At 42.2% G+C, this 15,688-nt stretch overlaps 1 protein-coding gene across 3 annotated transcripts in view; it reads left to right on the forward strand.

Moving 5' to 3' along the window:
- The window catches only part of NF1 (neurofibromin 1), a 364,217-nt gene that overhangs the window by 44,925 nt on the left and 303,604 nt on the right, over positions 1-15,688 (forward strand). For all 3 annotated transcript variants that reach the window (XM_089678515.1, XM_089678513.1, XM_089678514.1), the window contains exons 4-5: positions 10,182-10,372; positions 12,164-12,270. In XM_089678515.1, coding sequence (XP_089534641.1) covers positions 10,182-10,372; positions 12,164-12,270 — 298 coding nt within the window. The remainder of the gene's footprint in view (positions 1-10,181; positions 10,373-12,163; positions 12,271-15,688) is intronic.

Below are 15,688 nucleotides of genomic sequence, written 5' to 3' on the forward strand. Positions count from 1 at the left end.
TTGTGAACACAGATGGATGTCCATGAGCACAGGCGCCATTCAGAGAATCCTCTGCATTTTCTCAATTAATGTTCTGATTGGACGAGGTGGAGAGGTGGGATCATGTTTAATCCTTCTCTACTCAAAAACTAATAAAAATGTTTTTGGCTAAGAGATGTTACATTTTTGTGTGTCTTGTGTGATCATGACCAACATTCATGACTGTGCATGATGTAAAACAGCAAAACCCAAAAACATTCTATAGAACAAACCTTTTTCATTTTAGCTTGTTTGCATTATTTCAGCCTTGCTTTTTTGGAATGGGCACTAAAGTATATTGTTGTGCCATTTCTGATTACATAAGATGCTATGTTTTTGTATGTCCTAACTCAAAAAATCCTTTTCTTGGAGTACATCATGGGACACAGAGCATATTCGTTTCCATTACTATAGGGTTATGGTGCCACTTTAAGGTGACATGAAGTCTCCTCTCAGGCATATTCCCTCCCTGTTAGAGTATCTCATGGGTACTGAAGCCTTGCCTAAGAAAAGGATTTTTACAGGTAAACCAAAAATCCCATGTTCTTTATCGTACATCCCAGGACACAGAGCATCTTCATATCCATTATGATAGGAAAGCACTGAATATGAAATGCTGGCAAATTAGCCAACAGCTCCCTCCCCCAACTAAACCAAAACAGGTAGCAATCTCATGCAACCGCCTGCAAAACATGTTAACCAACGGCAGTGTCCTCAGCGGCTCCAACATCTATTTGGTCTTCAGTTCCTATTTTAATTTTAGGTTTTACCAAGAAGCAACATGAGCTATCGAAGCCTGATGTCAACTAGGCCAGGAAGTACCCATGCTCCTGATCAAATGAGCCGTCACCAACAATGGAATTTTGCCCTTTAGACTGTAAGACTGAGGAAAAAAGCTGACAGATCTAATGAAAAATAATAGAATTGGAAGCTGTGTGACCCTTTTTTGGGCTTTCAGGAAGAACTAAAAGGGAATCCCACTGATGAGTTGCAGCAGTCGACTTCAGGTTACACCTGAAAGAATGAACCACATCAAAAGTGTGAAGAGCTTTGCAAAGTATCTGCCGCTTAGGACAGAATGAATGCAACACAATATCCTGGTTGAGATGTAACAAAGAAACAACTTTGAGTAAAAAGGACAGCTGAGTGCATAGCACCACCCTGTCGTGATGGGTCACCAGAAGAGGTTGATTATAGGAAACGGCAGCCAATTCCTAGACTCTGATCCAAAATAATGGTAACTGCAAAGGCACGCATGCGAAAGTAATTAATAATGACTGTCAAGGCCAAATCTTACCCTTGAACACACTTGAGGCCAGTTCTAGATCAACTCCAGAATGGAGAAAAGTCAGGATGTGACTCCAGACACATTTGGGAGGGTGAGAACCTCTAGCCTTACACTAAAAAAAGTAAGATTTCCAAGTTCTGTGATAAATCTTCTGAATCTTCAGTAGCATAGAGTCGACTGAATCAGAGACTCCTTTTGTCTCTCAAGACATTGGGAAAAAAAAAGCTGCCTAATGAGAAGATGTTCTGCATAGGGAGAGGGCTTCCAGTCGTGTGTGTGTGTGTGTGTGTGTGTGTGTGTGTGTGTGTGTGTGTGTGTGTGTGTGTGTGTGTGTGTGTGTGTGTGTGTGTGTGCGTGTGCGCGCGCGCAGTTCTTCTTTACCAGTGTCCAATCACCTAAAGGTGGCAGCATAACCCTGTCACAGTGGATATGAAGGATTTTTTTTTAATCTGCAAAAGTGTTACTACACTTTAAATACCCATAGTTTAGCCCATTTAAATATGTGGTAGCCTTGCAAGAGCAAACAGCGGTGGATCACTTTTCAGATATTGGATGGGTGGTGAGAAGTCATGTCGTTCCATTACTGTCTGCTTTAACTCCTAAAAGGTTGGGGGTAGGGAGTAAGAGAAACAACTTAGCCACCTGTTTTTAACAGACACCCACACACCCTTATAATCCTTACTCTGTCAGTGAAGACGGGAGAGGAATCATTTCATTCATTTTCTCCCTTCATATGTGAACAGCTGATCTGGTCATTGCCAGACAACAGTGACTGATAGTTTTTGCAGGTGTTTCCTGGTTTAATAACCCCGAACGAACTTCCACCGTAACACTCTAAGTTTCTACTTCTGCTCATGCCATTATTCCAAATGTTGAAGGGAAAAAAAAAAGTTAAGGAATTGATCTGCAATTTCACTTTTTAATATTGATCTGTTGGACAAAGCAATTTAAACTGTCTGCTGTCTTTTTACTAAGTTCTAAACTGGAGCGTTGATACATGGGTAGCACTTAACGGTTTTTAGCTTTATCTTTTTGTTATGTAGCACGCTTTGTTAGTGTACTGCTTTAATTACCAAAATTTGCAATGTTTACTTAAGATTTTTATGGCCAGAGCAAACTGTGCCTTTTTTGGTATGCAGAGGTTAAACTGCTGATATTTTAACTGCTTTGCTTCTTGAAGTGTAGGTATGTTTAAAATGGATAACAAAAAAACTTTTCTGCAGTACATGCATAGTTTACCATGTTTTATTCTTTTAACATGCTATTTGTTGATCTACTAGTAATCCAGAGTGCTCTCAACTTCTGTTTGAGCTGATATCACAGTGCTTTTGCTACACTGAAATCTAAAGCTTTGTTATCCCTGCCCAGTTCTCTTCTAGTTGACTGCAGAACTCATTTTCTCATCCTATTCATAATGTAAAGGTGGAGCTGTCCCAAAAGAGCCAAAATAAGAACTGGGCAAGTCTGAAAACTTTTCAGAAAGCATTTCGGTGCAGTAGAGTACTGTGTTGGCTCATTACAGGAAGGTAGAAGTTGAGGGCATTTCTGTATTTGTAGGGTTTTTCTAGACTTAATCCACCCCGTTTGTCTGGATGGAGGAATCTGTTAGCTTTTTTTCGTTCAGCCTGCTGAAACACAAATGGTCTACGACCAGCTTATGTCCTCTTTATTTTTCTAATTTTATTTGCTGTGCAGACTGCACAAATCCTGTTTGGTTAACTCATTTAAAGTGTTGCTAAAGGCAGATTTTTCTTTAATTAAAATAACAAACATGTTTTACTCACTTGCTCTGTGCGGTGGTATTGCACAGAGTGGTCCCGATCCTCCTCTTCTTGGTCCCCCATCGGCTATCCTGGCTCCTCCTCTTCTTTGTGTTTTCCCACAGCAAGCCGTTTGCTATGAGGACAAACACTGCATACTCGCTCCCGACCTGTGTGTTTACAGAGCTGCACTCCATAGACACACACAGCGGGACTTGGCCCCACCCCCCAACTTCCTTTTCATTGCACTTGATTGACAGCAGAAAGAGCCAATGGTTGTTGCTGATTTTTTAGTCTCTGTGTAAAGAGAAAGTGAGGGGAGAAGAGATGCAGCCATGAACAGCTCTGATCCCCTCTCCCCTCTCTTCCCTTTCACACAGAAAGGGGGAGCACAAGGAACTTAATGCATTGCTTGAATTATAGTAAAAAAACCCTCTTAAGTTGTTTTTAGGTTTAGTATCACTTTAACCACTTCCCACCCTCCTGCAATGTACTGCGGCCGGGCCGTGAGGTATCTCCACGAACATCAGATCGAGGGCAGTAATTCTAGCACTAGACCTCCTGTGTAAATATAAATTGGTGACCTGTAAAGGCTTTTAGAGCGTTGCCTATTGATAATAAAAATGTATGTACTTTGTTGCCATTGCATGGGCATGCGCAATTTTAAAGCATGTCATGTTTGGTATTTATTTACTCAGCATAACATCATCTTTTATATTTTATCAAACAATTTGGCAATATACTGTGTGTTTGTGCATTAAAAGTCTAAAAAGTGTACTTTTCCCAAAAGATTTGCGTTTGAAAAATCGCTGCGCAAATCCTGTGTGACGTAAAACATTTCAAAAACACTGTTATTCTCTAGGGCCTCTGCTTTAAAAGAAATATATAATATATGTTTTTGGAAAATGAAGAAAGAAAACAAATTTATTCTTTTTTTTTTTTCTTTTTCAAAACCCTGTGACAAAAATATCTGTAAAATACTCACCATTTCTCTTATCAAATTCCTTGGGGTGCCTACTTTCCAAAAAGGGGTCATTTGGAGGGGGTGTTTGTACTATCCTTGCGTTTTAGAGCCTCTGAAACTGGGATAGGTAATGGGGAAGAGATATGAGGAAAAAAAATTGTCATATTCAAAAAATTTGTGGCGAAAAATAAAATGTTCCATGGACTCAGCATGCCTCTCTTCAAAATCCTTGGGGTGTCTACTTTCCAAAAAGGGGTCATTTGAGGGGTGGGGGGGGGGGGGGTTGTACTGCCCTGGCATTTTAGCATCTCTAGAAATGTGATAGGAAAGTAATAGCTATATAAATTCCAATATATATTTCATAGTTTGTTTTTTTTTTGTTTTTTTTTTTGAGACAGAGAAAGGGACTGAAGACAGTCCCTTTCCCTACAGCCTAAGCTGCACATCACATGAATGAATGAGTCTGTATAGAAACTCCTTTTTATTCATAAACACAAGTTTATTATGCTTACTTATCAATGATGGATACAGGAGCAGTTTGCAGTGATCATTGCCTGTATCCATTGAAGGAAAGGGAGGGGGCTGGTAAACACATATTCACCAAACCCCCTCCCCCTCCCCTGCTCTCCATCCTGATGACAGCTTACCCGAACATCAGCTGCAGGAGAGAGAGGAGGGAACGCCCAGCAGCAAGTGGGGTCGAAGTAGCATGGGGGACACATCCTGCTGCCTTCAAACCCCTGCAGCACTTTCTGGCGGGAGAGGCACGGGGGAAGCTGGCAGCTGTAGGGCAGGGAACGCCGCCCAGCAGCAAGAGGATCGGTGAGTCGGGGGCCATTGCAGGGGGGTCAGAGTGGCGGGGTGAACATGTTCTGCTGCCTTCAAAGCCCCTGCAGCACCTGCTGGTGGGAGAGGCAGAGGAGGGAAACTGGGGCTGCAGGGGATCAGGTTTGCAGGTGGGGGAGGGCGCGGATCGTTGGCCAGGGATGGTGGAAATCACTGCTGGGGCCTGAAGTTAGTAGAGTGAGGGGCACATTTATTAAAAGAAGAATGGCAGTGGGAGGTGGGTAGGCTACACTGTACTGACCTGGCTGTGAAAGGATTAAGAAGATTGCAGTGAAATGAAATGCAGTGCTACTTGAACCTCTCCTTATAATTTTGTTTCCTTACAGTGAGGATTCACTTTTGGTAATGCAGTGCAGTACTCACTTATACTTGTATGTCTCAGGACACAAGGTATCTTCATATTCATTATGATAGGATTATACTGCCGCTGGACACTGTCAAAAAAAGAGGCAAGAAATCCCTTCCCTTGCACAACTGCTCCCTTTCTGGTTACGCACAGTTTTTTTTTTTTTGCTAGAACTCTAGGTGAAGGTCTGTCTGTGCAGTCTCTGCTCTGAAATGGCTGGCATTGTCAAAAATGCCATCTGAGGTTGGGAAACTGGCTCTTCCAGGTTCTATTACCTATTGCAGTACTCCTTAGGAACAGTACCTGGACCCCACACTGGACATGCAAGGACAGTCTAATGTTGCTGGTCTGTAGTAGACTGGACGGTGCTGGGAACTTGAGTCTCTGAAGGTCTTCGTGGTGTAACCTTTCTGAATACTCCCCCTGGGAGTCCTGCAGTATGTAATAGTGAGTGCCTTGGCGATAGTTCCCCTGGTACCCATCCTCTGTGTCTCTCCTGCACTGTGGGTTCCCCCTCCGATTGCTGACCATGGAGGGTTGACTTGGTATTTTGTGAGAGGTATGAACAGGAGCCAGGCGCTGTGTAGTTTTGTGATAAAAATAATACACCTTGTATGGAGGTGTGCCTTTAATAAGTCATATGGTAAAAAAATAATAAATAACCAAGTCTCAGAGACTTGGCAAAGCGCATGCGCGCGAAACATGTTGTCCCAGCAACCGGCCTCTTCCTTCTAAAGCTGCGGCTCCAGCAAGAGTTCCCCCCCTCCGTCTCTCCACATCGTGGTGACGTCATCCAGGACGCTGGGACGTCGGGTACACGTGGTCCCTGCACTGACAGGCATTCTACTCCACTGCTTCCCTCTGAGCAGACGGGCCGTCCATCTTGGAACCTGGCTTCCTAAAGCCACAGGCTGGTTATTTAATATTTTTTTACCATATGACTTATTAAAGGCACACCTCCATACAAGGTGTATTATTTTTATCACAAAACTACACAGCGCCTGGCTCCTGTTCATACCTCTCACAAACCGATGTGTTTTTACCATGGCAGCAGTGAGTTTTTTCCCCACCAATCATAGTTGACATATACCATTCACTTATTTCCTTTGGGACACATCTGTGCGCTTTTATCCAGACCGTTCTTCCCGTATTTTGTGAGGCCCCCTTTTATTTTACTTTTTGTGGGAAGCAGCCTGAAAAGCTCTTGGCACCAAGTGGGGAGGGCGGAGTTCTTCCTCTGCTCCTGGACCATCTTGATTGCAAATGGAACCGAAGACCCGAACTTCTAAATTCTCTAAGCCAGGGAACAAGTCCTCCTCACAATGATGGGGCACCCTCACTCATTCAGTGGGAAGATATTTGCAGGGGAGATTGCAGACGAATGGTGTGGTCTCTCCACTATCTCTAAGCAGACGAGTGGTGTGGTCTTTCTAATTTTTCTGGGCTCCTCCCAGTTTCTTTGCTCCAAGAGAGGAATTCTCATCTATTACCGTTACTTTACAACACCAACTTTCTTGAATTCTTTCCAGCATGGAAGTATTGTCTGTGCACATGTGCAGAATCTTATGAAGTGTTTGTCTGTGACTCTGCCCTGTAAGAGGGGTGTTGAACACTTGGAACCTTTTAGTCTGCTTTAGATGATTACATCCAAAAGGTAACTGTTGGTAAGAGTACCCTGTTGCCATTTATGAAGTCTAAGCGTACATTTCAAAAACATGCCACACCTTCCAAAAAAGCATTCCTTTCGCCAACCACAGGTTTCAGGCTCCAAGTCAAATAGAATCCTGGAAGAGTCATAGTTATGAAAGAAGACCTGAACTTCTAAGTCCTCTAAGCCAGGGGACAAATCCTCCTCACAGTGATGGGGCTCTCTCGTTCATTGGGGAGTGGTTTGCAGGCCTTTTGCAGATGTTTACAGGGGGAGATTGCAGATAAGTGGGTCCACAACATAGCAGCTCATGGTTAAGCTGGGATTTCAGAGCCTTCATCTTCTGTTATGCCATTATGTTTAAATCTGCATATGGAGTGTGCTTTTTCAAATTCTCAATCATCTACTGTCACAAGCAGTGATTGTCCTAGTCCCAGAGAGTGAAAGGATTCAAGGTTTCTATTTAAATCTCTTCATGGTTCCGAAACGGAATGGTGATGTTTGTCTGATCATGGATCTCAAGAGACTCAACAGTTTGCTCCAAGTACATAAGTTCCGGGTGGGATTGGTATGGTCATTGCTTGCCTTCCTCGAGCGGGGAGGTTTCCTACCATCAGTGAATATCAAGGATGCTTATCTGCACTTTTCAGACTTGCCACCTCACTAAAGGTTCCTGTGGTTTGTGGTGGATGACAGCAATTTTCAGTTTTACTCCCCTGCCATTCAGCCTGTCCACTGTTCTCAGAGTATTCAACCTATTTCTAGCCCCATTCTTGGGTCTCCTACATACTGATTGTTCCTACCATAGGTTAACTGGATGACTTTCTTCTCCGGGAGCAGTCCACTCGGCTTCTGGATATCTGTATAACCCCATGGTGCAAACTCTGCAGAAGTTTGGATAACCTGTAGGTAAACGCCTATGTGAAGGAGGCCTTAGATGTTTTTAGGGCTGAAACAACTAATCAACATAATCTATTATTAAAATAGTTGTCAACTGTTTTCATAACTGTTTTCATAATCTATTAGTTTTGCATACAGAATGCATTATTTGTTTACATAGCAGAAAATATAGTACAGCGCGCATAAAGCTCAGTACACTGCTCTTATATGTCAGTAAGTGCCTGAACTTGTGAGTGTGTGAGGTGCACTGCCTGGTGGGACATGTAGTCCTGGGCAGGAGAAGGAGATATAGATATATAGATATATATAATTTTTTTTTCTTCACTGTTTCATGGTATAAATTAACACCTTTTAGTAGTGGTTATCTGCTGGTTTTGTACTAATCAAGGGCTATATTTTTTCAACCCCCCTCATGACAAGTGATAAATGCATGTTGCTGCGATTAAATGTCTTGAAGAAGAGGTCCAGGCTCCCCCCAAGAAATTAGGGCTGCAGCTACAAATACTGTAGCTGCTAACTTTTAATATAAGGACTCTTACCTGTTCAGGGGTACAGCGCTGTCATCACCCAGGCTAGTTCTTCACTATCCTCCGGCTTCCCGGCGCCGGCATTGCAAGTGAGGGGAACAAGAAGTTTCACCGGTTTAATACTGCGCATGCGTGAGTCGCGCTGTGCCTTGAGATTGGTCCTACAGTCTTCTGGGACCTGTGAAGTGTCAAATGTTGCAGTGGAGAAGGGGAGGAGGCAGACAAGCAGAGCTTCCCTTTTTGAGTGGAGCTCTGCTTTAAGTTGGCCATACAGGTCTTAATTTTTGGGCAATATTTGGAAATTCTTTGTACATTCGATGAATGGACAAATGTCATTCGAATGAAATTCAGTGTCTGAAAATTAGTTACACCAAGAAGTTTTCCATTCTGCTCCTTTAAATTTTCCCATCACTGTGGTAAAAAATAAATGTTGATTTGTCCTCACTATTAGAAAGTCAAATGAACGTTCTTAAAACAAAATTTTTTGGTGTATATGGCCAGCGTAAGTGACAGCAGGAACAGGTAGCTTGTATCAAGCTACATGCCTATGACAAGGGAGTCTGTTATGCATAATATTATATTACAATCCTGTTTGAACATCTGCAACACAGTGTTTTTATGTCTTTTTTTAATTTTCTTTTTTTAATTTTGATCTCGGAGTCTGGTGATATGTACCAAAATTGTATATTCATCTCTCCTGTTCTCAAGAGTGGATTACATTTTTTGTTCCCTAACCATATACCTGTTTTTTTTATATTTACCACTGCATATAGATATTCAAGAATAAATTGTCTTTTTTTTTTTTTTTTTTAGGGCTGGTCCACACCTTAAAAACTCATTCCGGATGTGTTTCTTTATGCGTGTTTTTGACACATTCCGGTGCATTTTTGTTGCACTCCGGTGTATTTTTTCCTCCTTTTCTTCAACTTAAATAAGGACGTGTGCGTTCCGGTGCGTTTTTGGTGTGTTTAGGTGCATTTCTTATGCATTTTACTGCGTTCCAGTACAGTTCAGTGCAGAAAAAAATGCAGCATGTTGTACTTTTTTTTTTTTTTTTTTTTTTTTTTTTTTTTTCTGGAACAAACTGGAACTGACCACACTGGTGTGAACTATGCAATTGGAACCATGTAACCTACTATCAATGTGTTTTTGATGCAGTATAAAAAACACACTGGACTGCATGTGGTATGAACTTGCCCCTAAACTTTACATGTTAATTAAATTATACACCAAACTTTTTGTTGGGGTTTTTATCCAATTAATTGAAATAATAATCACTCACCTAATCGATTATGAAAATAATCGTTATTTGCAGCCTTAGATGTTTTCTTTGTTCCATCTAAACCTGGACATTGCTCTGTCCTTTCTTTCCCAAGCCTCAGTCACTAGGGAACAAGTCTTTCACCTTGGATGTGGTGACTGCTGCAAATCGTCACAAATTTTTTTTATTTTTGGCTGTGTCCAATCTTCTGAAGGTGGCAGCTTAACCCTGTTTTAACAGATATTAAAATACCCTGTGAAGTACTGCAAGAAAGAGATTTTTACAGGTGAACCAAAATCCCATTATATGATCCTCTCCTTTTTATCACCAAAAGTATATCTCAGAGCTAATTGAAAGTGCTTGCTGCTTTACAGGAGTTTACCTGGTTTAAAATGGATGGGGCTATTCTAATACAAAATACAGTTCCCTGCCTGTGTGCATGTGTGAAGAGTTGAGAGAGCTATAAAAAGGATGTTTTTCCTAGTGGGTTTTATATTTTGTAAAGTATAATTGGGTATGTTGTATGAACATTTAGATGCGGGTAGGGCAGAGTTCTTGAGGTTTTTTTTTTTTCTTTTTTAATCTCAAGTTTGTTATATTTATCTACACTTTTTTCATTTCAGCAACCAAAAGACAGTATGCGCTTGGATGAAACCATGCTTGTTAAACAGCTGCTACCTGAGATCTGCCATTTTATTCACACACATCGAGAGGGCAACCAGCATGCTGCCGAGCTGCGGATTTCTGCATCAGGAGTCCTGTTCTCTTTAAGCTGCAATAATTTCAATGCAGTTTTCAGTCGAATTTCTACCAGGTGAGAAGCAATAAATTGTAGCATTAGTGTTACTAATTTTTTTTTTTAACTAAGGTAACACACATGTTTTACTCACCTGTTCTGTGCAGTGATATTGCAGAGTGGCCCTGATCCTCCTCTTCTTGGGTCCCCCGCCAGTTATCCTGGCGGCTTCTCTTCTTCATGTGTTCCCAAAGCAAACAGCTGTTGTGGGGGTACACTGTGTCCGAGTGCTGCCGAGCTGTTTGTCAATGGAGCCATGCTCTATAGACGCACCTAGCAAAACTTGGCCCCTCCCCCACTTCTTCCTTACTGAGGGAAGGGGGAGGGCATAGAAAAAAAACATTTCCGCTTTAGTATCTCTTTTAAAGGAAAATTTCAGGCAAACACCTAAATGTATAGTTTACCTTAATATCCTTATATCTGGGGGTCTAATCATGAGCATCCCTTGTAATATTTTAATTTTGGTTAGATTTTGAGGCCATGGAAAGATGTCCATAGAAATCCATAGAAAGATGCTAGGTTGAATGTGTTTAGTGGTATCTGGGTTTTTTTTTTTTTTGAGCTGGTTGAGCTTTCCCTGTTTGAACAGAAAAATGGGGACCACTAGGAAGTTTAAAGTTCATGAAAATATAACTTTCAGTAGCCTATTTTTGGAGCTTTCATAGTTGAATCCCTTCTCTTCTGTTACTTCTCAAGGACCATTCCATCCAGAAACCTATATTTCAGTTTTTGATAAATACTGGAAGTTAATAAATGTAATGGCCTCCTATCCTTCAGGGATTTGTATTAAGGACCTGCACACTTGAGTTCTCGGGTATGGCAGATGCACTGGTTGCCCACTCTTTTCCTACAACACAGGTGTACTTGGGGGTTGCCATTCCTCTTGAATTTTACAAGATGAAAGACTACAAGGTGGGGTAATTGAATTGCCAGAGTTCCTGAAAATAAGATGACATTGACTTTAGCTTGTTTGTTTCAACTCTTTTGCTAGTTTTTGGCAGTTATATGTGAACTGAAAAGTTGTCTTTGCTAAAGTGGTATTTAAAGTAAATGTTTTTTTGTAAATCAGATATAAATAACATAACTCATATGAATTTGAAGTTTTTTTTTCTCCCTCCTTGGAGCTTCCTTCCATGGGACACAGGTAGGATAGCAATGTAGCAGTGCAGCCAGGGGACCATTTTATATGAAAGCTCCGAAGAGGAAATTAAAAAAAAAAAAAAAATCAATGTTAATTTCAGTTTTATGTTATATGTGTCTGATTTACCTTAGCCTGATGGTATTGACATCAACAAGAGAATTTAGAAATATCTTCTGCCAAATTTGGATTTTTAATTTTGTGGAAAACTTACGACCACAGAGGGGAACCTTGCAGAATTTGATTTTCGGCAGCAGCAGTTATTTAATAATGGTGCAAAAAGCACTAGTGGGCAGCCACTTATGGAACACGTACTAGACTGACTACTGGTGCTCTGTAATTGGTTTCTGCACGTTAAATCATGTGAACCCCGGAGTTGTGTTCCTGAACATAAATATATAATTGCTGATTGTGACTATCAGTTGTTTTTTTTTTTTCCATAATAAATTACTTATAGGATGTATGCTTGTTTTAAAATGGCAGTCTCTAGAAATTATATATTTTATGTTTTTACAGCTCAAAAGTTTCTAATATACAGCATCTCCACTGATTTTATTTAACAGGGGAGCTGTATGTTTATTTGACCATAAAGTTAAATTGGAGCTTCAGCCAAAAATACCCCAATTAAAAGACAAACTTGATTGAATTTCTTTATGCTTTTTTGTTTTCAGGCTGCAAGAGCTGACAGTTTGTTCGGAGGACAATGCTGACGTTCACGATATAGACTTGATACAATACATTAATGTGGACTGTGCAAAACTGAAAAGGCTGCTACAAGGTTGGTGATTTCCTATGGCAAACAATTTTTTTTTAGCATGTCACAGGACACAGGAGAGTTAATTCTTCACCTCCTGATAACTGAACACTGGCAAATAGAAAAGCTTGACTCAGCCCTGCATATCCCCTATTATTCCCATCATTTTTTTTTGCTAGTGTTTGCAGATAATCTCTAAGACGATTTTGTGTATCTTAGGAGAAAAAGCTCCAACAACTGAATTGGGCTCCTGAGCATGCTGCACCCAGCCATAATCACAAGAGGGCCACCGGCCCAGTGCACGGATATGGCCGGTTGTCTCTTGTGCATGTGCGACTTTGCCTCAGCACTGCAGATACGGGCTACCTGCCTGCACTACTGGCTCATGCACTGCTGGGTGGACACACTGTGTATATGGGAGGGCCAATGTTGGGTTCGCAACTTTCTGGACTGGACGCCGACCTATTTTTAGTACAGGCCACAGTGCAGCTGGGGTCCTCGGGTCTCCAGATGGTGGGATACGTGGAGGCCACTCCTCCCCTTTGCATCCAGTACAATGTATATTGCACCCTTAGCAGGTACACCAGGCATGGTGGGTATGATACTAGACAGGGATTGGAGTGACTGTGCTTTTATATTAGTCATCCTTCCACAATATCAATTATGGGGCAACAGATTGACTGTAGCTCATATGCAACATACATTTTTTCTTGTTCCTTCAGGGTCTCCTTCCCCTGGTACCTTTTTTTTTTTTTTTTTTTTTTTTTTTGTCCAATCAGGAATTCTTCAGACTTTCCAGGTGATTTCTGGCAGGCCGATGGTAAACTGTCTAAGTCTCTGTCACCACAGAAACTTCTGAGTTTTCCCTTTCACCGTTTTTAGTGTTGAGAGGGGGAAGGGTCTGAAAAGGTGGATTCCTTTTGAGGCAGACTAATTCTCTGAGAAGGGCCCTCAGCTTCAAATGTTTGTCAAACTCAGAGGACCACAGTGAGTGACCTCACATAGGTGGTCTGTAAAATTCTGAAGGATTCATTACTGGAATCTTTAAGGTCTAGAGTGATAGGGCTTGGGTCTTGGAAAGGTGTGCGTTTCTTTAGCAAGGGTGGCATTCATCCTGTCATTGCATCTCTGGGAGTGTGTCAGGTTTTGTTGGTCTAGGTAAGTGCATGGTTTAACAACCTGGAACTCTTAAGTCAGTTTCTTTGGCTAGACAGTACTCGTAGCTCAGACTTCTGTGCAGACATCCTCTCGCTTGGGAGTTATGCTGGTTCTCATGAGGTGAATACTATGGCTAAAATACTGGTCAGCAGAGCTGTTCTGAAAGAAATAACTGGAACGTAAGCCTTTCGAAGGTGAACGCCCCTTTGGCGATGCCCTGGATATATTTTGCTGGAAGCTCACAGGACGTTTACCTCTAAACACAGTTTAGACTTTGTAAAGACACAGTATTAAAACAAACCAGAAATGCCTGAGGCTCAAATATAGGTGTAGCTTTCCAAATTAAATGCATATTCTAGGTCTCATAAGGAGTCCACAGGTTCTCTCCTTTTCACAGGCAGCATATTTATAAGCTTGGTCTGTTCGGAATTTCCTTCACAAGGTTCCCTGTTCCATCCTGCTTCAGAGTTGCTGCTTCACAGTTCTGAGGTATAGGAGTCTGTCAGATTCAGTGATTTCCACCTTCCTTGCTAAAGGGCAGAAATCCCTCATTCCACAAGGTTTCCAACCACACATGGAAAACATACTGTGACTGTGAAGAGAGAAGCGTAATTGCAGGAAATAATTCAGGGACCTGGTTTCTGCCTTGGCATTGCTGTTCCAGAGACCACTATCTTCCCATTCCCCTTAGTCAAAGCCTTTGTACAAGGGATGGCTCACATTGTACAGCCAAAATGCTCTCCATTAACCCAATGGTCTAAGAATTAATTCTTCTGTGTCTTGTGATGTACTCGAAGAAAGTTGTTTACAGGTAAGTCCAAAATCTTTTTTTTCCCTTCTCTTACACAGTATTACAACCAAATTAAAGTGGTTGTAAACCCTTACATATGCCCAGTGAAGTGACGTACCTCAGGTGGTATATATAGATGAAACAATCCTCCTACATAAGTTTCATCTGTTTATCTACAGTCCTCTCTTCTCTCCATCCATTCAAAGTGCTGCATTTATACAACTTGTCTGAGAGCTCAGAAAAAAAGGGGGTGGAGAGCTGAAATTACACACTGCAGAGCTAAGTGAGGAGAGCCCCCCCTTCTTCAACACAGCTTCCAGGAGCAGAGCTGATATGATCAATCTGCTGGAGCTGCCACCCTATCATCATTTTTCTCTTGTCAGGAAAACTTTTCAGAAGTGACTCATGCAGAAGATAGCCGAGGAACGGGGCAGCAGACAGAAATGACACATAGTGCTCTTAATTGAGACAATTACACACTATAGAGAAGGCATTACTAAATGGTGGACCGCAGGCCAAATGCAGTCATTGTTCCATCCAGTACCGCTTTGGTCCCGCCATTTAGGAGCCTTTTCTTCAATCTGCCTCTTGCTGTCATCGTCACAGAACAGAGCCAACAGCAGGAGGCGGGACAGTTCTGGATGGCGGAGGGGAGCTGCCTGAGGTTAGCAAGCAAGTGATTGGTTGCTAGGGTGAAGGGTGGTCCTAGCAACTAATCACTATCTTGCAGCTCCCGCCTACCATCCAGACCTGCTGCGTTTTCCTCACTGTGTAAGGTAGGACAGAGAGGGGGAAAGAAGTTAAAGGGGGATGAGGACACCAGTGTGAAAGGGGGCTGGGGGGTAGCTGAGGACTGTAACATGGGTGTGGGGAAGGGGCCTAAAGACATTAGGGGGGTGGGGGTTGTGATGAGGACTGCCATGAAAGGGGGCTGAGGACTGTCATGCGATGGGGGCTGAGGACTGTAATGTAATGTAGGGGCTGGGCTGAGGATGGTATATTTTGTGTGTGTGTGTGGGGGCCGCAGCAGTGCTAGTGCTGAGGACAGTAGTGTGGGGGAATGATGTAAAAAGGAGCAGAGTAGTCTGCAGTGAAAGGGGGCTAAGGACAGTACTGTTGGGGAGTTGATGTCAATGAAGTTTGAGAACACTACTGTGAAAATGGTGGAGGTGGGGTGATATAAAGGGGGAGCTGAGGAAATTCATCAGGAGGGGATCTTGATGTAAAAGGGGAGGGGACTGTGATATGCAGGGGGTACTGAGAACATTGATGTAAGAATGGGTTCAGATCTGTGCATGTGCATTTGGCGCACATCATGGGTATGTCAGCCAGTCTGTTGTGAGGGTGCAGTAAAAAAATGTCAGGGGTCAGTATGGCAGTGTACAGGTGGTCAGCAGGGTAGAGGACGTATATGTTCCTAAAGGAAAACTTGGTCTTAAACCACATCCCGATCACCCTATAGCAGATATACTGCTACAGGGCGGCAGGGGTGCG

Source organism: Staurois parvus, unplaced genomic scaffold (assembly GCF_062004578.1).
Source record: "Staurois parvus isolate SC_StPar_1 unplaced genomic scaffold, SC_StPar_1.0 ptg000206l, whole genome shotgun sequence".
Lineage (NCBI taxonomy): Eukaryota > Metazoa > Chordata > Amphibia > Anura > Ranidae > Staurois > Staurois parvus.